Source organism: Camellia sinensis, chromosome 12 (assembly GCF_055761805.1).
Source record: "Camellia sinensis isolate YWXY chromosome 12, ASM5576180v1, whole genome shotgun sequence".
In the NCBI taxonomy this organism is placed as follows: Eukaryota; Viridiplantae; Streptophyta; class Magnoliopsida; order Ericales; family Theaceae; genus Camellia; species Camellia sinensis.
The window spans coordinates 139,973,225-139,999,307 of NC_138972.1; the positions used below are offsets into that span (position 1 = coordinate 139,973,225).

Consider the following 26,083-nt stretch of genomic DNA (forward strand, 5'->3'; position numbering starts at 1 on the left):
AATGCCAAGTAAAGCGCATCCTGATTGACCAAGGCAGCTCTTGTGACATCATGTACGTCCGATGTTACAAGGAGCTCGGCCTTCACCCAGACGATATGGAGCAATCCAATAGCCCAATGGTCGGGTTCAATGAAATGCCGACGTAGCCACTGGGAACAACCAGCTTGGAGGTGCAGGCAGGCACCAGGAAGATAACAACAGAGTTCACCATAATCGACACACCCTCCCCTTACAACATCATTTTGGGAAGGCCATGGTTGCATGCAATGGGGGCTGTTCCCTCAACATTGCATCAACTATTGCAGTTCCCAACAGAGCATGGGATTGAGGAGGTCAGAGGAGATCAGCTGCAGGCAAAGAATTGCTCCATGGCAGCAATGAAATCCACTTACAGCATTCGAGAACCAGAGAAGGCAGAGATCAAAGATGAGGACGTGGAGGTCCTAGAGGATGTCGGCAAGGAGCCAGCCGATAAGAGTGAAGAAGCACTGAAGAAAATCCTAGTCCAGGAAGGGGATGAAGAACGCTTCTTTCTTTTCGGCTCGGGCTTAGCCGAAGAAGAGGAAAATGAGCTGGAAGTTTTCCTAAGAGCAAATATTGAGGTGTTTGCTTGGACGCCTTACGAAATGCCTGGCATTGACCCCGAGGTCACTTGCCATAAACTAAACGTTGACAGGTCGGCCAAACCTGTAATCCAACGAGCAAGAAGACCGACGTTGATGCACATCGAAGCAGTGGAAGAAGAAGTAGACGGACTTCTGGAGGCAAGGGCCATTCAAGAGGTAAATTACCCGACATGGCTATCAAATACAGTGGTGGTGAAAAAAAAGAATGGTAAATAGAGAGTCTGCGTGGACTTTACCAGCCTGAACAAGGCCTGTCCCAAAGACAGTTTTCCTCTACCCAAGATTGATCAGCTGGTAGACGCCACTTCGGGACATGGAAGGATGAGCTTCCTGGATGCCTACAGGGGGTATCATCAGATAGCCATATACCCCTCAGATGAGGAGAAGACTGCGTTTATCACCCCAAAAGGGCTGTACTGCTATAGAGTGATGCCTTTTGGGTTGAAAAACGCAGGAGCAACTTACCAAAGGTTGGTAACCAAGATGTTCAAACATCTAATTGGCAGAACAGTGGAAGTTTACATCGACGACATGGTCGTGAAGACCAAGGAACCTGAAGGTCATCTGGCCGACCTCAAAGCAGTCTTTGAAATCCTTAAAGCATATCGGCTTCGACTCATTGCATCAAAGTGCGCATTTGGAGTTGGATCTGGTAAGTTCTTGGGATACCTGGTGACTAGAAGGGGCATTGAAGCCAGCCCAGATCAGATTAAGGCTATACTGGAGTTAAAAAGCCCGACGTCGGCAAAACAGGTACAAATGTTGACTAGAAGGGCCGCAGCCCTAAATAGATTCATCAATAGAAGTTCAGACAAGTGCAAACCTTTTTTCAACCTAGTGAAGAAAGCCACAGATTTTTTATGGACAGAAGAATGCGAGGTCACCCTGGTCGACTTGAAGAAGTATTTGACCACAGCTCCAGTTCTTTCAAATCCAGAACCTGGGGAGGAGCTGTTCCTCTACTTAGCAGTTTCAGAACACGCAGTAAGCGCAGTGGTAATCTGAGAAGAAAAATGGGAGCAAAGGGCTGTTTACTATGTAAGCAAAACCCTGGCCGATGCAGAAACAAGGTATCTACCCTTAGAGAAATTAGCACTGGCTTTAGTAATGGCTTCAAAGAAACTGAACCATTACTTCCAAGCCCATAAAATTGTGGTGCTAACTGAACACCCCTTGAAGTCCTTGCTGCAACAAGGAGACCTGACAGGAAGAATAGCCAAATGGGCAGTGGTCTTTGGCCAGTACGACCTGGAGTTCAGACCCAGAACAACAATCAAAGGCCAAGTTTTGGTCGACTTCGTGGCGGAGTTCACGCCAGAATCCATCGAACATTGGGCTCCGTTGAACCAAGGTGAACGATGTCCAAACAAGCAAGGAGGAGCTCAGCCAAAGGCGAAAGAACAAAACAAAAAGGAAAAACTCAGACCCTGCAGCATTTACATCGGCGACTCTTTTCGACTGTTTGTTGATGGGAGTTCCAACCGACAGGGAGTGGGGGCAGGAGTAGTACTGGTATCTCCAGATGGGCAGATACTAGAACAATCGATTCGTTTGGGGTTCAAGGCCTCAAACAATGAAGCAGTATAAGAAGCACTCATTGCGGGATTGAAACTGGCAGCAGCAGTACAAGCAGATGAGGTAATAATCTTTTGTGACTCGCAACTTATAGTTAACCAGACAACAGGCGAGTTTGCAGCTCGAGATAAAAGGATGTCGGCTTACGCAAAGGAAGTCATCAGGCTGTCAGCCTTGTTTCAGAACTCCCGACTACTTCAGGTAAGCCGAGATCATAACAGTCACACCGATGCATTGGCCAACCTAGCTAGTGCAGTACAACCTGGAAAAGCAAGGACAATAATGGTTGACTACTTGTCGGGCCCAAGCATCGAACCGTTGACCACAGAGCGTGAAACAATGTGTGTGGACACGGGACCAAGCTGGATGGATGCAATTGTTGCATTCTTAAATGAAGGAAAGCTGCCAGATAACCACAAGGAGGCATACAAGATCAGATTGAAGTCGACAAGATTCAGTCTGACAGCAGAGGGACATCTCTACAAAAGATCCTTCACTGGACCCCTATTGAGGTGCGTACATCCTTTACAAGTTGAAGATTTTTTATATAAAATTCATGAAGGAATTTGTGGAAGCCACGCTGGGGGCAGATCACTTGCCCATAGGGCCATTACCCAGGAGTATTGGTGGCCCTACATGTAGAAAGATGCAGCAGCCTATGTGAAGAAGTGTGAAAAGTACAAAAGGTTTACACCTCTAATACACCAACCAGCAGTAGACCTGAACCCAGTATCCAGCCCTTGGCTGTTTGCCTAATGGGGCATGGATCTCGTTGGGCAACTGCCCCAAGCAACTGGACAAAGGAAGTACCTGCTGGTAGCAACGGATTACTTCACCAAGTGGATAGAAGTTGAGCCCCTAGCTAAAATCCGAGATGTAGACGTGAAGAACTTTATATGGAGAAATATCATCACAAGATTTGGGATCCCAAGCGCAATAGTCGCAGATAATGGAACACAATTTGACAGTAAGCTAATCAAGAGCTTCTGCGCAAAGTTCAAGATCAAGAACTACTTTTCAACCCCAAGCTTTCCTCAAAGCAATGGACAAGCAGAAGCATCCAACAAAGTTATCTTGGATGGGATAAAGAAGAGGCTGCAGGCAGCAAAGGGAAAGTGGGTAGATGAACTATCAAGTGTGCTTTGGGCATATCGAACCACGCCAAGAAGATCAACGGGGGAATCCCCCTTTGCCATGGCTTATGACACAGAAGCTGTCATTCCACTGGAGGTCGGCATCCCTGGGATTAGAACCCAGGGCGTAGAAGATGGGACTAATGATGTACTCTTAGCCCGAGATCTAGATCTTTTAGAAGAAAGAAGGGAGAGAGCTGCAATTCAGCTCATAGCATACCAGCAGCAGCTTGCCAAAGCTTATAACAAGAAGGTCAATCCAAGGGAGTTTTAAATCGGTGACCTAGTCTTGAGAAAAGTCGTCGGTAACAAGAAGGATCCCAGAGAGGGGAAGCTAGGCCCAAATTGGGAGGGACCCTACAGAATCATCTCGGTACTGGGCAATGGGGCATATCGGCTTGAAGATAATGAAGGCAAAGAGTTGCCAAGGCCTTGGAACACTTGCAATTTGAAATTTTTCTATCATTAGAATTTTTGTTCTTTTGTCATCTGCCGAAGTAAATAAATAAAGTTTCAGCTTCATTTGTTTATTTGTATACTTGTCAAGATACTTAACGTTGTTCCTAGAATACATGTATAATGAGAATTCAAGTAGAACTTAGGCTCACATTAGGGGGCAAAGAGTCAGGAAATGACGTTTAACACTTGTTGAAACTTGAGAAAAGTTTACAAGTTAAAGTTAAACCGAGATGATGTTTAACACTTGTTGAAACTTGAGAAAAGTTTACAAGTTGAAGTTAAACCGAGATGATGTTTAACACTTGTTGAAACTTGAGAAAAGTTTACAAGTTAAAGTTAAACCGAGATGATGCTTAACACTTGTTAAAACTTGAGAAAAGTTTACAAGTTGAAGTTAAACCGAGATGATGTTTAACACTTGTTGAAACTTGAGAAAAGTTTACAAGTTGAAATTAAACCGAAATGATGTTTAACACTTGTTGAAACTTGAGAAAAGTTTACAAGTTAAAATTAAACCGAGATGATGTTTAACACTTGTTGAAACTTGAGAAAAGTTTACAAGTTGAAGTTAAACCGAGATGATGATAAACACTTGTTGAAATTTGAGAAAAATTTACAAGTTAAAACCAAGGGAGTATTAAGCTGAGTACTTATGTACTTGCCGATGTAAACTAAGGTGTTTCACCCCAAGAAGATTGCACAAGACTACGGTACATCTTGAAGACACAAAATTATTCTAAGTATGAAAGTCATACAAGAAGCAATAAAGGGAAGACAAACAGGCAAACATTCAAAAAAGAAGGAAGTTGTATCCATTAAAAGGCACGTCGGCCATATGAAGAGCTTACATTGTCTCAAAAACAAAGAAGTACAAAGTGTAAAAAACAAAGGCATCAAAACTAAGATTCCTCAACATCATTAGCGGGCTGGGTCTGAATCTCGGAAGACTGCTGGGAAGACATCTCGGGCGCAAGCTCAGCATCAATCTCTTGAAGGGTCTGATCAAGGCTCTAATCGGCGAGAGGCACGTCCAATGAGGCCTGCTCAGGGGTAGCTTCCTTGGGAACCTCCTCAACCTCCTCATCTTGAGTCAAGTTTAGGACTTGCTCATTTTGAGGAAGAGACTTGGTCCCAGTAGCCTCTTTTGATTTCCTCACCAAGGTCTCCTCCTCAGACCCAGATTCATCGTCCGAATGACATGGGGTTGGAGGGAATGGAAGAGGAATGACATCGGCGTTCCTGAGGGGCGAGTCCTCGGGGATTTCAAGTTTTTTTAGAAGAGTCATCCAACCAAGGGTGAAACCCTTGTTGCATGCCTGCTTCACTTGCTTTCATAGGCTGCCGTGGCATCGGCCATCCCCTCATTGTAACCTTTCTCATCGGCCACCTTGAGCTCGGCGTCCTTCGTGGCCAAGGCATCCTGAAGTTTTTGTTGGGCTTGGGCCATCTTTTCCTCAGACTCTTTCCTCTGAGCCTCAAGAACTTTGTTTATCACCTCAGCAGCACCAAGCTTTTCTTCGGCAACGTCCTTGGCCTTGATAGCGACCTCGGCCTGATCCTCCAGGGTCTTCATCTTTGACTGCAAATTTTTATTAGTCTTTTGAAGACTAAAGACCTCCCTTTTCTTTTTGGTTAGCTTCTTCCGGTTCTCAAAAGACTGTATTGAGAAGGAATGAGCATGCTGGATGGCCTGAAAGTGAAGAAGACAAAAGGTATTAGAAAATTTTCTAAGTACAAGAAAGAAAGAAAAAAGACCAAATAAAGGCACTTACTTGAATAGAGCGCTGAAGCATCAAAGCATAGTTCTCATATTCACTCAACTCGGTGTTTCGGTTGAGATCGCCGAGAAGAAGCACAGCGGTGCTAAGGGTGACGCTGACGTTAATATCATCGACGCTATCACTGGCCATAACTGGCTTATCTTCTAGAGTAATTTGGGGGGCCCAGGGGGAATCCTATTTTTGAGACCCCGATGTGGTTGCAATGGATGACCTCGGCTTCTTTGATTTTAGGGATTTAGATGGTTGGGCCTCGGTACGCCTCTTCTCGGCCACAGATGAGGTTTTCTCACTCTCAGCCAATTTTGAAATTGGCAAAGTATCTTCAATGTCAACATGAGTCACTTTCGGTTTTAGCTGAGCCTTCTTTATTCTTTTCGGCTTCGGAGGGGGCTGGGATGGCACTGGTGGAACGTCAATGGTTGATGGGATGCTGGCTAAGAGATCTTTGGCTTTCTGGCGACCCATCTCGGCGGTAAAAACAGTTCGTCGTCGACGTTGGCGCTGAGATGGTGGGATTAGGTATGGGGCTGAGGTTGACGGTTGTTCAGCTGGATCAGAGGTTGATCCTTGGTCTGTCCGAGATGTGGACGCGACTTGTAGAGTTGTGGCAGAAGGTGGAGAAAGGCTTTTCTTCTTCTTTTTTGGGACGTCGGGAAGAGCCGACTTATAAGTGGGGATGAAGTTGAGAAGCAGAGGGGCCTTCCGCTTGTGGACTGGCAAATTCAGTAGTTTCTTCAAGTCTTTGCTGGGAAAGAAAGACTGGCGGAAGCCCTTCGGTGGCTGAGGAAGAGCTGCAAAAAAGAAAAAAAAACGTAGACATTAGAGCAAAATGTTGAAGACTTTATGCAAGAAAGCAAGAAAATTTGTGGAGGGTGGCCCTTACCAGCTCCTTCCCCAAAAACTGTTCGACTTAAGGGATAAAGATGGAGGTCATCGTTTGGCTGAAACTCCCAGTTACCCGAGACGATGAAGTAATCATCCCCTGCTCCCTTGTTGGAGTCAAGGAGGTCGGCAACGATTTTGTATTCAGTAGACCTCGGCTTGAGGTAATAGATGTGGCCTTTTTCAGATTTCAGGCGACATATGGTATAACAGTATTGGAAATCGGCAAGGGTAATCTTACCATTCTCTTGTTTGGCTAAGGCTATGGTACCATTAATAATTCGGTAAGAATTGATGGCAAGCTGCATTGGGTTGAACTTATAGTAGTGAAGGATTTCACGGAAAAAAGGGTCAAGTGGAAACCTGAGTCCACACTCAATAAACCCTACTACTGGGAAAGGCATGAGGTTTACATCGGGCATGATAGAGTCATCCTCCCCAGCCAGGCTCAGATGGACATCGGCCGTGATCTCAAACTCTTGTCTAAAGTGCTCTAATTTGCTCGGGGTATCTACCCTATGTTTCTACATACCCATGATGTCGGCTTAATTGAAGGTATTGGATTTCAGAAGGAAGTGTTTTTGAAGGATTTTAGGGACCTCGGCTAAAGCTTAAGGATACACGGAGTTTGTGGGGAATTGTTTCGATTTTCCCTAACAATTGTTTTGGGTTCTACGAACAAATCCCAAACCTAGATCTATGGGTACGAAGATTAAATGCACGGATCTGGAAAACAGAAAAACAGGGATGCATTTCAGAATCAAGAATGGTGATGAAGCCACCAGGAAATCAAAACAAAAAGTTTGCACAGGTGTATCAGGCCAAGAACAGTGGCAGAAATCAACAGGTGTGTGAACAGTGTATATTCAAAGAAGATGATTTGGGTAAAAACAGAATCGTGAAACAAACATGTTCAAATATATGGTGGAATACAAGATGCAAGATGAAATACCGAAAATATGGACAAGATTGCAAAGACAGAACAGTAAAAACAGAGACCAGGAAGAACGGTGACTTACCAGAACAAAGGAAGTCGGTGTTGAGTTTGCCGAAGTCAGGCGAACGACGGCAACAGAAAAGAGTAGCAAGAGTCTCGCCGGAGGAGATGAACAAACGTTGGTAGCAGAGCTTGAAGGCTTAGAACAATGGAGGAATTGAAAAAGCTAGAGAGAAAGAGAGTTTTTGAGACGATGTGAAGTGAAAGAACGAAAGAAGAGGAGAAGTTTTGTTAAAAATTGGAAACGGCGGCAAAAAGGCAATCAATACGCCTAGAGCAACGGGTTTGTCAGACGACACTTGCAGGTGCGAGATGACTCCCAAACGCGTGCGCAGTACGATCTAGTAAGGAGAGAACACGTGGCTTAAACGGTTGAGTTGTTGTGTATGACAGTTCATACGTATAAAGGGGTTCTTGGAATTCTTGTTCTTTAAAGAGGCATGTCGGCCTGTATGATAATCTCGGCTTAGGAATTTGAAGCCAACGTACTATATAGGTTCCATCACCTCAGATTGCCGAGGTAATAGAACCTAGGGGGCAGTTGTGGGGATATATTTTCTCAGTACCAACACGTGGCCAAGGTGACGCTGATGTGTCAGTTGAGGTGCCACATGCCCTGGTCGTAATGCCGAGGTAATCTTGGCAAGGCCAAGGTTTTCTCCGAAGATATCGGAATCCGAGATAAGCGGATAAAGCACAAGAGTCCTAGAATGAGGAATGACTACGGCAAGGATAAGGATAACACTCTTAAGGAGTTTATCTTTATCTCTTGGAGAGTCCATGATAAGCACTGAGCAAGAGTCCATTGAAGCTAGGCTTCTGTTGAGACAAGGATTGAGTTAGTTATAAAAGAGAGGCACCCCCATGGATTTACGGTACGCAATTTATATTAAAAACAGTGAATTTAGTATTATTGATTATCTTTGAGAGATATACTGACTTGATCGTCGGAGTACCCCCGGGTGGACGAACCACCGCCGGAATCTTCTCTTTCTGTTGCAGGTCAGCCATGTGTCATCTATTCTGCCAGTACTCTCCAGCTGAATACTGAGTTGGCAGTGTGGTCGGAAAATCACTCACACACATATAAACAAGATAAAAAAAAATCCCTATCGAACACACAGAAAAAAAAAAAATACACACCAGCGTCACCTTAAATTTTGAATGGTGCTGCAAATTTTTTCATTAAAAAGTGCTAGGAATCTTAAAAGTTTCCTACCGCGTAATACAAGCACTTGTATAAATCTAACGTAAACACACAAATAAATCCAACACACACACAACAGGGTCTTGTAACACAGATTGCAGAATGTCCTAATTTAGCCTAGCATCTTCCGCACTTAGCAAGATGGTATTGTAGAAATTGTGGAAATCTAGAACAGATATGTTGCTTGTTTGTATAATGCTGAATAACAGATATTTTATTTTATTTTATAAATCTATTTTCAAATATTTTAATTTTTTTGTTATGTGTTTCGTTACGATTTAAGTGTAGAGTTTTGAAAGTATTGTGGAGTTTCGAGTTATGTGTTTAGTTAAGAGGTTTGAAAATAATTTTTGAATTGAGTTTTGAATTATGTGTTTGGTTGTGATTTAAGTGTAGAGCTGTGTTTTGAGTTTAAAATATTAAAATTAATAAAATAAAAATATTTACAAAATAAAATAAAAAAATTAAAAAAATTAAATAAATATTATATATTTAAAATAAAAAAATAAAATTTTCTTAAACATTTTTTAATATTTTAAAAAAATAAATCCAAAAACATTGTTTGTTCCAAACACTATTCCAAACCCGTCCTCCAATCCAAAAATATTTTTTAATATTTTAAAAAGAAAGGCAAAGAGGTCATTTACTATAAAAAAAACTAACACCGTTTTTCTAATTTGACAGGAGAGGAGAATCTGAAGAATGTTAGGTAAAGTAGGGGAAATTATTGTAATTATTAAAACCACAGGGGAGATCCCTGTATTTGTCAGAAACCTCAGGGAAGGTGAGTGTAATTTACCCTAAAATAAATCTTGATGTTTTAATTTTTTTTAATTTAAACCTTTATCTTTTGATTCAATTTAAATCATTTGTCTATTTTTATTAAATAAAACAGACATAAAAAAGTATTGGGTTAATTACAAAAAAAAAATTCCATGATTTTGCGCATTTTTCACTTTAAACCTCAATGGTTCAATTTTGCCAAATTAAACCTTAAAGCTCCATCTGTATTTCAATTTGCCTCCTTCATCCATCTCCGTCTATGTAAGATAACGTAGTGGGTTTAAAGTGAAAAATACTGGAGTTTAAAGTGAAAAATGTATGAAACCTTATGATTTTTTTGTGTAATTAATCATTTTTTAAAAATTAAAATCACTAAAAATAAAAAAGGGTTAATTACAAAATAAATCCCAAAGTTTCACGTGTTTTTCGTTTTAAACCCCCCTCTATTACCTTACACAGACTGAGATAGACGGAAGGGGCAAATTGAAACACCAATGAAATTTCAGGATTTAATTTGTCGAAATTGAAACACTAAGCCGTTTGGTAACACTTACGTTTTCAGTTTTCTATTTATATTTACAAAAATTTAAAAAACTCAAATAAAAACTTGTTTGGTAAAATTTTTGATTTATAAATCAGTGGTCTCAGTTTATAAATTTGGCCAAAAAATGAAAACACAAAAAATGTGTTTCCATTTTGAGTTTTCAGTTTTTTTTTTTACCACCCAAAACTAGCCACCACCCACCACCATTTTCCACCACCGTCTTCAGCCACCACCACCCACCCTCCACCACCACCTGCCACCACCACTCACCACCTATCGGCCACCACCACCCTCCACCACCACCCACTCGCCACCACCACCCACCCGCCACCACCCACTACCATTCGCCGCCCGCCACCACCACCTGCCACCTACTTGCCACCACCACTCACTACCCACCTGCCACCACCATCCACCACCTGCCACCACCAGCCACCTGCCACCCACCCGCCACCACCACCACCCACCACCACCACCACCACCACCACCACCACCATCACCCACCCGCCACTACTACCCACCACCACTACCACCCACCACCACCACCACCACCCACTCGCTACCACCTACCACCCGCCACCGTCACCCACCCACCCACTACCACCACCACCCGCCACCTACCCACCACCACGCACCACCACCCGCCATCCGCCACCCACCTACCACCACTACCCACCACCCGCCACCACCACCACCCACTCGCTACTACCCACCACCCGCTACCACCACCACTACTACCCACTCGCTACCGCCCACCACCCGGCACCCGCCACCACCACCCAATCGCTTTCACCTACCACCCGCCACCATCACCCACCCACCTACCACCTACCACCACCACCCGTCATCTACCCGCCACCACCACCCGCCATCTGCCACCCACCTGCCACCACCACCCGTCACCCGCCACCGCTACCACCACCACCCACCCGCCACCACCAGCTACCCACCACCCACCGTTACCACTTTCTACCACCGTCTTCCGCCGCTACTTGCCACCACTTGTCATTTCTCACTCTTTTTTATATTTTTTAAAATTTTTAAATATTTTGTCAATTACCAAACGCGTTTGTGGTTTATATTTTTCTAAAAATAAACAAAAACTAAACAAAAGCCGATTTATAAAATTTTTGTAAATATAAATTGAAAACGTAAACGTTACCAAATACACCGTAAGTTTTAAAGTTAATGTAAGTATCCATAAAATGTCTAAAATACTATTTTTTATTAAGTTTATTGATCAAAATACCATTTTCTCATTGGTTTTACATAAAAGATTAAGATTTAAATTGACAAAATTAAAATTTCGGAATTTATTTCGTTATAAGGGTCAAACTCTAAGGTTTTTTTTTTTTTTTTTTATAATAATTTTCCCAAAAAAATTTAACCAAATTATTATTGGTCTTTTTATTGGTTGTGTTTAAAAAAAAAAAAAAAAAAGGCTACGAATCACTGTCGTTAAAAATTCAATAATGTTAAAAAAATTAAAATTTTACACATTTGTAAGCATAATATTTTTTGATACAACCAATAATATTTTGGTTAACGATTTTTTCTTTAAATAAATGAAGCCAATATACTTTGTCAAAAAGAATATTTTAAACCGCCAATACCATTTCAAACCACACCACACAGCACGGCACAGCACACCACAAATAAAAAATAAAAAAAACACAAAATGGCACCGTACCTGAGCAGCAGTTGCTTCCCCACTCCCACTATTTTAGACTAATTTGGTTCCCACCACAAAGAGGCTCGCGTTTGCTTTCTACAGTTGACATGTATGCAACAACCACCGAAACTAATCAAAAGCAACATTTCGTCTTCCAAATGCACCCTAAGGACTGTTGGGACTGGATTGTCTCCCGTAGAGCAGCCCAACTGGACCGTCCAGTCCAGCTTATTTAGGGTTTATTTAAGGTTTATTTTGATAATTTAAACGGTTTATATTCAGAATTCGTTGAGTATTTCATTTAAAAAAAAAAAAAAATCATATTGAGCAGATATCGAAAGTCACTTGATCGTCAATAATTTTTTTTTTTAAATCATATTTACCGTTGACAAAAATGTGAACGGTTCAAGTGACCGTCAATATCCGATCAACGTGATTTTTTATAAGAATAAAATACTTGACGAATTCTACACATTCAAGCTCAGATCATCGATTTGGGCTCTATAGTGAGCCCATGGAGACCCAACAATGCAGTCTAATCTGATTAGGACGGGAGACAAGCCTAAATTAGGATTTTCAACCCAAAAAAATATTTAATTAATCAATAAAATGGGCCATAAGGTGGGCCCCACGCAATTAAAATAAGGAAAAATTAAACTCAATTTCCTTAAAATTTAGAAAAAGTACAGCTGTTTTACTCTTTTGATATAATTATATTAATCTCTATTTTAGTATGATTAAAGCGATTAATTCTAATGGTGATAGACACTCAAATAATAATAAAAAAAAAGAGTTAATTACCTAAAAATCCTATTTACAAATGTTATGGTAGCTTAGATCCTATTTAAGATTTTTTAAACCAACAAATCCTATTTAGTAAAACTGAGAATATTATCAATTTTTCCTAATTTTTAAAACTAAGAATATTATCAATTTTACATAGTAATGTTCCAGATAATTATTTCATTAACTGATGGGAAAAAAAAAAAGAACATGAGATTAAAGTTTTTGCTCTTCTACTTATTGGTTTGATTCAATTATTTAATAAAATCGAGAACATTAACAGTTTTTTTTTTCAGTTTTAAAACTAAAAACATTACCATTTTTTCATTTTTAAAGTTTTTTTTTCCCATTTTGCACGTTAATGTTCCATCATCATGCTCCTTTATAGACACAAAATTTTCAGTTTTGTACAAAAAAATAATTCAAAATTTTCAATTTTTTTTTTTTGCACATAAAGTTCATATTTTAAAGTTTTAAAAATCAAAATAAATGTCAAATCATCATGTTCCTTTATAGATAATCAAAAATGATAAACAATTATTATTTGAAGGGCAATTCTGATTATTAAAAATTTAATAGGACTTAAAGGTCAAAAATTTTTTAATTAAGACTCAATGTAATATAAGTTTATAAATTAAGACTTGTGTGTAAATGTCCCTAAAAAAATATATATGCATTTCAATGAAAAGTGATAATAATATTATTTTTTTTTCATTCATATGACTTATAAATTATTGATGTAAAATGATTTAAATGTTATGCGAATTAAATTTTTTTTAAAAAATATAGTATAATTATATAAACTAACTATATTTGTTTAAAATTTTAAAAAAGGTGAGTATAATTTACTCTTAAAATCAATATGAATAATGCTTGGGACCCCCTTTTGGGGGTCACCCCCTCACCCCCTTTGCTACGTGACGGGTGGTGATTGGAGGAGCAGGAAAAAAAAAGAAAAAAAAAGAAAATATAACCAATGAGAGAGAGAGGGGGTCAAAAGAGGTGGGGGAAAAGGGGGATGAATCATTATTGAAATCAATATATAACTTCATAAACAGTACACAGACTTTACACGACTTTCCAATGACTTTTACAAGACTTTGGAACAACTAATGATTTATTTTCTATGATTATTTACAACCCCCCCTTTCACAAGCTACGGATAACATATTAATAATTAGATTATAATACAGGTCAACCCCCCCTCCCCCCTCTCACAAGCTACGGATAACATATTACTAATTAGATTATAATACAGGTCAATATTTTTTCAGAAACTCGAACTTAAAAGTTCAGTAGTTTTTTTTTAAAGAACAATATAAAATATATATATATATATATATATAAACATATTATTCACACAACGAGTGGACTCAATTTGTAGCAAATATTGCCACCTCATTTTCGGCATTCGGTGGGAATGCTTTTGTGCGAACGTAACAGCTCTCTTTGTTTAAGGAGTTTTTTTTTCCTTTTTTTTTGTGTTAAATATTCTAAAAAATCAAACAATTGAGAGCTGCTACATCCACACAAGCTTTCCCACTAAATGCCTGAAATGAGAGTATGAAATAATTGATAGATATAGATGCAAGTACTAAAAGCTTTTGTTTTTGTGATTTGATAAATTTAAATTTTCATTCTCAAATTGTTGAAAATAGTTGATAGATATAGATAATAGTGTAAAATTTTTCTTTATAAATTTGTATTACTTAAGAGTGGCTACTGTTTAATTGGCTTATGATTCCAGCAGACTTGTCCACATTCAGGACTAATTGTCTAACTCTTTTACTATTTCCATCTTTGTTTCACACGTCTCCCAATTATTATTAGAGTAAACTGTCAATAGATTTTAATAGTTAGAGTTAATTTCCATCAAATTTTATAAAAAATAAATCTTAATAAAATAATTGTTAAAAATAAATTTTTGTGACAATTTTTTATGTCGCTAAAAATTGACAATTATGAACTTTTTTTGTTACGATTTTTATAAATTATCGCTAAAACTTACAATTAGTAGTTTTTTTTGTCACGAATTTTTTAAATTGTCATTGAAAGTTGGAAATTAGTGACTTTTTTTGTTACGATTTTTTTAAACTATTGCTAAAACTTATAATTAATGACATTTTTTGTAACAATTTTCAAATTGTCGTTGAAAATTAATAATTAATAACGTTTTTTAATAGTGTTTAATGAAAAACGCGATTAATTATCATAGGTCATATTAGATAATAAGTTCACCTATTAAGACCTACACGTAAATCCCCATTATTATTATTATAAAATATTACTTTTTTTTGGATGATCAAGAAAAAAAAAATTGCATAATAAAATAAGTAGAGCAAGATCAAAATGCTAAAATCATGATACAAGAATTTTCTCTTCCTATGAAAATTTGTATTAAGCAAAGCCAGCTTGTGATGTGAAATTAAGCTGAAAAAACACAAGCACAAAAGGACTTGAAAACTTGAAGACTTCTTCAAAATTGTCATTACATGACAAATGTAACCCTTCTATCTCACCATTCACTACAAGAAAATGCACTTTTGGCGACTAAAATTTTAGTCACCAAAAGTAAGATTTTTAGTCACTGAAACCTTTTCCCGACTAAATATTTTGGTCGCTAAATTTGTTGTGGGAAAACGGTCGGGAAAGGTTTTGGAAACTAAAAAAAATTTAGTCGCCAAAAGTCCTATAAATGGCTACTAATGTTTTAGTAGGGAAAAGTACGAGGTATTGGCGACTTAATATTTTTTAGTAGCCAAAAGTCATAAATTGGCAACTAAATATTTAGTCGCCTAAAGTTTTCAAATAAAATTAATTTTCATTTTTGGCGACTAAAACTTTTAGTCGCCCAAAGTATCATTTATTATTAGCTACTAAATATTTAGTCGCCAAAAAATTTTTTATTTCTTTTTTAGCTACTAAACTATTTAGTCGCCTAAAGTCTCATATATTTTTTACTACTAAATTTTTAGTCGCCAAAAAATCTTTGGTTTGTTTTTGGCTACTAAATTTTTAGTAGCCAACAAGTTTCATTTTGTTTTTTTGGCTACTAAACATTTAGTCACCAAAAACTTTATTTAGTGTTATTTTTTTATTTTTATTATTATTAATTTCTACACAACTTGTATTTATTTCGTGCAACCTGACCCTGTATATAAACAAAACAATACATATGTCTATTTCTATTTCACTTTCAACCATCCAAAAATTTGGTCTTGTAGCATCAAATTCTATACAAACCAAATATAATCCAACCAAAAATAATAATTCCATACAAACAGATAATCATACAAATATGATGTCCTCCGTATACAAAAAAGAAATATCCACTAGTAATCTATTCCACCAGAAAATAACTTCATCTTTGTTGGATCAACAACTATTGCAGTAATTGGTAGTGGAAAAGCTCGAGTTTGTAAAAGTCTTCCAGTAACAAGGTCCCATACCTACAATACGAAAATAAGTCATTTCGAGAAACAAAAATACACATGCTAGGAAGATATTATAAAGAGCTTTTTCTTTGTCAATACTTGGACTGGACTTTTTCATTAATATAATCATGACATTTACCTAACCAGTTGTTTTAGACCATCGCATCATGTTTTGGATGAGAAGAAAGAAGAAAATCAACCAGGACACGAGGGGGAAAAAATAGCAAGAACATGAAACACTTGTTATCGATTTCAACACATTTTTCACAGTTGTCCCCATAATTTTTATAAATATCATTAACACATCATTTTGGATATATTTTCTATTTAAACTGTCTGTATTTAAAATACCCAAAAAGTATGGGATACTTGTAAACAGGGAATCATCTCAATTAACCCCCAATTAATGCAGACAGACACTAGAATTAGATATTCGACATGCACTGAGAAAATTTGTAAGCATTAACACGATATTCACATAATGAGAAGATAAAGTGACATATTTTCCCTCATTTATCACTAACATTTATATGATCCTAGCATTCCTTGTTTTGTGGGTTTGATTTTCGAAAATAAGATGGAAGTGTCCCTTAAAAGGTCTACTAAATAAATGAATAAACAAAAGAACCAACCCTTCAATACAGAATTTCAAGCATTCCTTCTGTTACTTCCATCAAAGATAACCTTGATTATATAAAATATTATGATCCCACTGAAGAGACAGTGTCACATGCCTGCTGAGTACTAAAATAATATATTTTTCCCAAGTCACCAGAATCCTAGTTTAGCAGTCATCTCCAGAAGCACAGAGAATTGTCTTTTTATAGTACCATGTTGTAGAAAAACCATAAGAAAAATAAATATTTGGACACTTCAAACCATTTGGCATTTTGGACTATTGCAACTTCCCATAGTTGTAACAGATAAACATACTACCTTGGCATTATTATGAATGGTCAAAAATAAACAAAATAAACAGTTTGCAAATGATCCTTTTCACTTTAGAACCATTAATTATAGCATTCGATTTCTAGTTGTCAATTGCCTTTATTATTCCACATTTGGTCCTCACATTCCCTACATTGGTGTGTCTACCTTCTTTGATGTTCAGATTTACATTGGTATAACGATTTTGGAACGAGGCTTAAATCTTTGAAGCTTTTAATCCATCGGTTTTTCATTCATCATAATTGATCAAAATGAATTGTGTCTACATGGGCAACACTTAGGGCTCACTAAATCATTTAGAATCTGATAGATATGGACAAAGACAAAAAGCTTTGATATTTCACTCTCATGTGTTCTAGGAATGAAGGTTGCAAAACATGTAGATATAACCATGCAACAACGAATGAATACTATCACTTACTTCATGATCTGGAAAGGCCAGAGAAAGGACACGAACAGCTTCATCGTCCCACTTCTGGTCCCCAAATTGCGGTGTGATAATACCTCCATTTGCAATGTAGAAGTTCACATAAGAAGTTCACATAAGAAGCAGCAATCCTTGATTCCAGAAGTCGTGGTTTAGCCTCACCATTCTGTTCTCAAAACATCAACAATATGAGGACCTAATGCATTTGATTTACGTATCACATGATTAATAGAACACATAAAATAAAGCAGGAAATGAACATCAGGACGACAGGAGATAATCGCATACACGCATTCTCAGAGAGGTTAACTAAATTTACAAAATTTACAATGTCTCCTTTTTTGTCAGGAGTCAACATAACGGCTTACGTGAAAGAGTATATATATATTGTGAAGGAGACAAAAACTCATGCAGACACCTTAATTCTTGATATTTACTTGCATGCGTATGTGTGCACATACATATACATACAAACACACATAAAGTAGCATGGCCTTTATGAGAATTTCTTCGAACACGTGATTGGGAAAATAATATGATGTTTTTTGTTTTTTCATATTACAAGATGGAGATGAGAAATATGAAAGAGAGTAGAAGAATAAGATAAGACAGGAGATGAGAAGAACAATGAGATAAAATAGAAGAAGAATATAATGAAGAGAGAAAAGATAGCAAGAAAGTCAAGGACAATGAATAAGACAGAATATAAATATATGAAAAGTGGAGATATAAGAGAATAGGGGAAAATGAAGAGTAAAGAAGAGAGAGGGAGGTAGAGACGAGAGAAACATAGAGGAGAAGAGAACCGCCACCTGAGAAGAGAGAGATTTAGGATGAAAAAGCAACAGCAACACAGAGAGGGAGGGAGATGCATCAATCAAATCTAATTTTATTCATGCATGTGATACCAAATTCGTTTTACAGCAATAGAGCCTATTTATAGGTTGTGTAGTCTGTAGATAATCATGAAAATGTGTGGAAACTTTCACAAACCAATCCTAATTCCTACCCAGCATAGATACCTAAAAAACTCAAGTCTTATCACTAAAGCCATTAAAAGTCCTAAAAGAAAGAAAATATAAAAATATTAAATCAAAGACAAAGTACTTAACACTAGTAATCAATTTATCATCTTCTCGTGGGTCTCACATCGACTAGGTTACATTATTCCCCTCTTGTTGGAGGAAAATTAACCTCAAGTTCTGCAGATTGACATTCCTAAAACTAGTAAATTTTGATCTCCATCAGTATTGTTCAGTAAACATGAGCATAACATCTCAAAAAATGTAAATTTACTTTTCAGTTAGTGGATAAAGAGTAGCCAGAACCGATACAGAGTTGTGACAGTAAAATTCTAAGAATCATGTTTGCCTGAATTAGTCATGCTGCCTCTTCATCTGTCATGTAAAGTGGCCCAGGTACATGGAGTTTAATAATTTCTAGTTTTCTACCTTTAGCGTTGGGTAACATGAGAGAGAACAGAAAAGGCTTCCACAGATCGCTCATACTGAGGATCTGATTCATCATTAGTCCAGGACAACAAAGCCACACCAGGCTTCACAAAATAGCACAAGTTGTCAATATGACCATTAGTATCATCATCACCTGCAAAACACCATGTTAAAGGCCTTAGTTCACTAAAAATATCCTGTTTAAACTTTGGTCCTTTTTATTTTTTCCTCTTGAGTAATCAATAGGAAAAGCTTCAACGATGAGGCAGGAAAAATCACAAACACGTTGGAGAAAGTAACTCTAGCAACTTCTATATACAAACTTTTATTAAAAACAACGCCCAATTAGTACACATTAATGTCAAAATCAAGATTATTGATCCCATATCCTCATAGGAAAATAGATAGGATGATAAGGATTCAGAAGGCACAGGATGAAGATAAATATGTAGTGTCCATATAGCAATTCCATATAAATTAAAAAGACAAGTGAATAAGTACCTTTATGTCCTCTGAATTCACATATATATGATTCACTCGGAGATAAAGATTCGTAGCTGAAATTGCTCTCATATGCCAATCAGTTTTAGACCTGAATGCATTTTGTTCATAGGGACTTGTGGTAGTGACAATGAGTTCATCACCATGAACATTTGTTGTCCTCGTAGTGACTGCTATGAGTTGACTTGCTTCTTTTGCCTAAAAATACAAATTTGATTGCATCATCAATTGAAATGTGTAATCAATCATCAACCACACATGGAATGTAAATAAATAAATAAAAAGTCACCATAGATTCAAAGACATCCAAAAAAAAAATAAATAAATCACCTGTTTCTCAATTTCTGCAATTTGTTGTCTTTGTTGTGAGGGTGGAGTAATCTCAGCACCAAGTATTATATCACGAATCTCAGATTGTGTCAATGCTGACGTGTTCACATTGTTTTTTTTTGGCATAGTCTGAAAGTACAAGATCTCTCAAAGCAACCTCAACCTGAAAACGCAGTACATTATTGTGTCACATACATCCACCAATATAACCTGTGATGTACTAAATAATGTCCCATTAAATTTTTTCCCCCATTAAAATCACAGTTAGAATGTTGATAAAATGGAAGAAATTAATAATGCATACAAAGAACAAACATGACCATGGATTCATTAATGAAGTTACCTTCATCCACTGATCATCAGAAAGAGAAGGCCAAATGTGATGGGGCTCTGTGACAATTGTCTTATCAGGCTTTAATAGCATTTTTGCCTTCTCATTGTTCACGTGAAGAGCACGCAGAATCAAAATGAGTCTGGAGAATGCTGTGTAGGACGAAATACTTTTCAACCAATCATCATAGATGTTGAATAAGACCATTTGTGGCTCGGTAGCCTTCAGAATGAGATCACTAAATTTCTTAATCTTCAAGCAAGCTTGGAAGGGAAGTTGCAGTTCACTTCCTTTGATAACAATATTGGGGAAATCCAATAAGTGAACCTCCAAAGGATCAATCATTATTGATCCCATAGCCCAAAATCTCTAAAGACTGCAGTGTCCATATAGCAATTCCTTTCATTCCTTACTCCATTTCCTTTGCGAAATATTTAAATAACCATCATTTTTTTGCCAAGATTTTTCCTTCATAATTATAATTTCGAAAATCAAACCCATTTTCGACATGAAGAATATCATAATTTCATAGAAATCAAACACTTCAACCAAACCCATTATTGAAATTAACACAAAATTGAACTAAAAAAATCATATAAACCCTAGATGAAGTGTGAGAAATGGGGAAATAGGGGAAGGGAGAAAGAGAGAGAAATAGAGAGAGAGGGAATGGCTCGGCAGAGAGAGAGAGACCCAGGTCGACAACGAGGGAGAGGACCGAACGCAACAGTGACAAACCTGTGATTTGCGGTAGTGTTGGTGGTGATTTCGGCGATGGCGGTGGCGACGTGCGACAGTGGGGATGGATGGTGGCCAGCGACAGTGGTAGTGACAGTCGGTGGTGAGAGGGAGCAGCAGAGGGAGAACCGCTGAAGAAAGAGAGAAGAGGTGCTGGTTTGTGGTTTGGAAACCAAAATATATATATTACACCATTGGCGACTAAAAGTTTTTAGTCGCTGAAAGTATTTCATAAATCCCTCCAAATTATTTAAAATATCTCTCTCCAATAATTTTAGTTCTTTGGCGACTAAAACTATTTTTCGTCGTTGAACATAAACTTTTGGCTACTAAAATTTTGGTCGCCAAAGGTAAAAAATAATTTTTTATTTTCCAATTGGCGACTGAAGTGTTTTAGTAGCGAAATCTCCACCTACAGCGACTAAAATTGTTTTTTAGTCCCAATAAACAATACCCCGACTAAAATAAATTAGTAACTAAATATTTTACTTTTGCCGACTAAAAAAATTTTTAGTCGCCATTTCTACAACTTTTGGCGACTAAATTTTTTTTAGTCGCCAATTTTGATCACCAAATGTGCATTTTGTTGTAGTGATTGTAGATCAGCTAGACCTCCACAGCCCTCCTTCAATGGCTGTCTTATTCTTCTTCATCTTCTTCTTTCTATTAGTCCCTTGTTTTGCTCAACTCTCTTTCAATTTCACTGAGTTCAATCCAAACATTCACGACATAAACTACTAAGAAGAAGCTTTGCCCTCCGATCCAGTCATCCAACTAACCGTAAACTAGAATGACAAGAACATGACATCAAGTATAGGCCGCATCATGTACTACAAACTGATGTCACTTTGGGACATGGCCTCAGGAGCACATGGAGACTACAATACCCATTTCTCATTCATCATGAACTCACAAACTAGGACCATGCACGCCGATTTGATTGCATTTTTCATTGCATCGGTTGGCTTCCCCATCCAAGATGTCCAAGTAGGTAGGCCTCGTCTACTGTGAGCAACTATTCAACTCATCGGCCAATCCATATGTGCTAGTAGAGTTCGGCACGTATCCAAACCCTTGGGATCCGCCCTCGGAGGGCAGATCACGTTGGTGACTCTGGATTAGTTACAATTCTAGCTTGAGAAATTTGAGTGTTGCATTCACCGATTTTTTCTTAATAGAAACACCACAATCTTGCAAGAGCTTTCTCGTATAGTTTATTTAAGCAAGTATTTGTTGGAGTGGGTTACTTTAGGCTTTTCTGCTGCAACAGGATCATTATTTGAGATTCATACTCTTTCACTCTTGGGAATTTTAGTTCTAATATACAAATCGCTCCAAATTTATTGAATTCAAATCCATCAAGTCCAATTGGTTTGGAGTCAATACCAACAATTCCCAACCAAGAACAAAATGGAACAAACAATAGAGGGGTACTAGTGGGATCTATTGTAGGTGCGTGCATTCTAATTAGTGGGTTGGTCTTGCTTTGGTTTAGCTCGAGGAAGAAGAAGAAGAGAAATGGCGTTGAAAAGAAAGATGATCGCGATTTCAATGTTTTGTATGAGTTTGAAGGCGAAACAGGACTTAAGAAGTTTTCAAACAAAGAATTGGCCATTGCAACAAAGAACTTTGTGGAGGAAGAGAAGCCTGGATAGGGTGGAATTGACAGCACTTACAGAGGTTTCTTGAGGGACTTAAATTCCTATGTTGCTGTCAAGAGGGCATCGAGGGAGTCTACACCTTAGTTGCACGAAGCGAAAGCGGGAGCGGGAGCGGGAGCGGGAGTGGGGGCGGGGGCGGGAGTGGGAGCGGGGAAGCGTGAGCGGATAGAAGTTTCTTAGGTTGGGAGCGCCTCGGGAAGCGGTAATATATATATATTTTTAATAGTTATTTCTAAAATATATTTATTATATAAAGGTGAGTTAAATAATTATTTTTAAATATATTTATTATTTTTATCTTAGATATTATTTTTATAGATAATATTTTTAATTTGTTTATATATATATTTTTTAATTTTTAATTGATATATATTATAAATAAAAAACAATAAAATAATAAAATATGTTAAAAAACAGTAAAGTAATAAAAAATAGTAAAATAATAATTTATTTTATAAATCTTATTAGATTTTTTTTATTATATTTGATTTAATTAGATTTATTATATTATTATATAACAAATTATATTATTTATATAATAAAGTATATTATCTATTATATTATTATATAACAAATTATATTATTTATTATATTTATTATATGTTAGAAACGGCAGCAGCACAGATCGAAGAGGGAGAGAGAGAGAGAGAAGAAGAAGAAGAAGCAGAAGGAGGTGAGCTGCTCGAAGGCGAGATCGATCGCGATGGCGATGTGGAGAAGGTGATGGTGATGGCGATGGCGATGGCGATGGCGAAGGCGATGTGGAGAAGATCGATCGCGAGCAGATTGCGAGAGCAGATCGAAGGTTAGGAGCAGATCGAAGGTCCAGGCGATGTCGAAGGTCGATCTCGAAGGTCCAGGCAATGTCGAAGGAGAAGGTAGCAGCGAGTTCAGGTTTCTCTCTCTCTCTCTCCCCCTTGCGATCCCATCTTGGACTGGATCGCGTTTCTGTCTCCACAGAAACGCGATTCCTACACGTTTCTTTCTAGGAAGCGCGGAATCGCGATTCTGACTCCGAATCGTCACCAGATTGCACGATTCTTGCAACTAAGGTCTACACAGGGGATTAAAGAGTATGCGTCAGAAGTGAAGATCATCAGCTGATTGAGGCATAGGAATTTGGTGCAACTTCTAGGTTGGTGCCATGAAGAAAAAGAACTCTTACTTCTCTATGAGTTCATGCCCAATGGTAGCTTAGACTCTCATTTCTTCAAAGGCAACACCTTTTTGACATTGTTAACAAGGTACCATATTGCTCAAGGCTTAGCCGCGACATTGTTGTACTTACACAAAGAATGGAAACAGTGCTGTTGCACAGAGATATTAAATTGAGCAACATTATGTTGGATTCAAATTTCAATGCTAAGCTTGAGAATTTTGGGTTAGCCAATCTTGTTGACCACGGGAATGGGTCACAGACCAGGATCCTGCCCAGGACAATGGAATACATGGCTCCTGAGTGCCTCATGAAAGGCAAGGCCTACCTATGTTACACGGACTCTTCAAAATAAATCAAATACCCGTGTCGGACATCTGACACTCGGACAAGGGTATGTGATATGTGCTGGATACTTTTCAATGGATACTTCTTATATAATTGTATATAACACTATTATTATATGAACATATTGTTGTATAATTGCTATAAATGTCATTTTGATACTGTAAATTACATATAGTACCATTTTATCTCACATACTAGATTAAAAATATAAAAAAATGACATTTTTTTGTGGAGTCCGCGTATCCTTAAATTTATGATTTGATGAGTCCGACCTCTAGATACATACCCGCATCTAACACCCGTACCCGAGTCCATGTAACATAGAGGACAACAAAGAATCAGATGTCTACAGTTTTGGCATTGTTGCTTTGGAAATTGCCTGTGGAAGAAAGCCTATTGATCCCATGGTTAAAGAAGGTTTGGGAGCTCTATGGAAGAGGAAATGTTCTCGAAGCAGTAGATGCGAAACTCGAGGCACATCACCCAGATCACAATTGCAAGCCTTCAATAACGCATGCAATTCAAGTTCTTAATTTGGAAGCTCCATTGCCTAGCCTACCACCAAACATGCCTATGCCAACTTACTTGAAGCATGAAACCAATTAAAAATAATTGCAGGCCTTCAAAATGATTGATATGGGCAAATAATATGTTTTCACAAATTAGAGCACAACAAAGATTGGGGATTTCCATTGAAGCACCAAACCAATTAAAAATAGCAACAAGCATAGAATTATAATTGATTTATTGCATACCCATATAAGCATTTATACAACAATAAATTGAATTCATGGAAAGAACAACACAACACAAATAGGGCAACAACTACAACAGTAAAAAGTCATAATTAAATTAACAATGCTAATAAATTAGGGCAAAGTGAAAAAATTAACGCAACAACTATAGTCTTCCATTAAAATCTGATCAAACAAATAAAAAGAGAGAAGAAGAAGAAGAAGAAGAAGAAGAACTCACGTTGCTAGAGCCGGATCAATGTTTGTTTTATTGCCGCAGCCGGTTCTCCACTTCGAGGATGAGAGAGAAGAGGACATCGACAATATGAATTGATACATGTATACGTGTGAAATCTCTTTTTGGGCCCCGCAGATTGGTCCTTTGGGCCTTTTGTGTTTAGCACTATAATAGACTAACGAATTTGGAGGCCCAAAGACAAGCCTTTGTTCTTTGTGCTCAAGGCCCGTATAACTACCGATGTAATGAATAAGTTATACCATTGATCTATATAATATTTTTTGAATTTTACTTTGTGTCTTTTTAGGATGAATTACACTAACGGATCCTATAATTTGAGTCTTATATTATTTTGATCTTTAATTTTTCAATTATGACAGATTTGACTATGAATTTTGAATCTTATTCTAAATTAGGACAATTAAAAATACCATCGCTCAATTTCAAGGGCAAAGTTGTCAATTTAATAAAATATAAACTAATTTGATAAAAATAAATGCCAAAAAATATTTTTTAATTTTTAAAAATAATTTCTACCCACTAAAGATAAAATTATGTAAAATTAATAAATCTTTTAATCATTTGTTTATTTACTAAATTAATTTTTATTATGTGTTTGGATGATGATCATGTAATGGGTGGTTATTTTTATTTTCATTAAATTAGTTTTTATTTTTCAAAAGTCAAATATGACGAAAACTTTAATTTTACTATTAAACCAATCCATTAAATCAAAAAATTCAAAACTAAAAACATTTCATATATTAAATATATCTATTACACATTAAAAGCCTAACAACCGTCCATTACATAATCATCATCCAAATACATAATAAAAATTAATTTAGTAAAATAAATAAATAAATAAATAAATAAATATCTAAAAGATTTATCAATTTTACATAATTTTGTCTTTGGTGGGTAGAAATTATTTTTAAAAATTCAAAAATATTTTTTTGATATTTATTTTTGTTAAATTAGTTTATATTTTATCAAATTGACGACTTTGCCCTTAAAATTGAGTAATGGTATCTTCAATTGACCTTATTTGGAACAAAATTCAAAATTCAGAGTCAAATATATTACAATTAAAAAGTTAAGAATCAAAGTGACACGAGTTCTAAACTATAAGAATTTTGCGTTTTATCTTCGTGCCCTTTATATATTTTGTTATTGTGTTGCATTATAAGTAGACTAGTATATGCCTATACCTAAAGGTACGGTACAATTAATGATGAGATTAAATATAATTGAAAATAAAATTGTTAAATTAAAATGTAATTTATCGAATTCGTTACTAAAAATTTAAGGTCAGTTTCGACTTTCAAAATGAATTTTGTAAAA

At 37.1% G+C, this 26,083-nt stretch overlaps 1 protein-coding gene across 5 annotated transcripts; it reads right to left on the reverse strand.

Annotated features, from left to right (window-relative positions):
* Positions 1 to 15,600: 15,600 nt before the first annotated feature.
* Positions 15,601 to 24,866, reverse strand: LOC114276901 (pre-mRNA-processing-splicing factor 8A). 5 transcript variants are annotated; one of them, XR_003634421.2, is made up of 6 exons: positions 24,743 to 24,866; positions 19,534 to 19,696; positions 19,204 to 19,401; positions 18,703 to 18,856; positions 17,246 to 17,417; positions 15,601 to 15,891 (listed from the first exon to the last, which is right to left on the reverse strand). XR_003634421.2 is itself a non-coding variant. In XM_028218736.2 (5 exons), exons 2-4 carry the CDS (start codon positions 19,657 to 19,659, stop codon positions 17,286 to 17,288), a joined length of 456 nt encoding a protein of 151 aa, XP_028074537.2. In that variant the 5' UTR covers positions 19,660 to 19,696; positions 24,743 to 24,866; the 3' UTR covers positions 15,601 to 15,891; positions 17,246 to 17,285. The 5 variants fall into 5 exon arrangements, 3 of the variants coding, with proteins under 3 accessions (XP_028074537.2, XP_082756153.1, XP_028074553.2); XR_014347359.1 differs by having other exon boundaries at positions 19,877 to 24,796; XM_028218736.2 differs by lacking the exon at positions 18,703 to 18,856.
* Between the last annotated feature and the right edge of the window lie 1,217 nt (positions 24,867 to 26,083).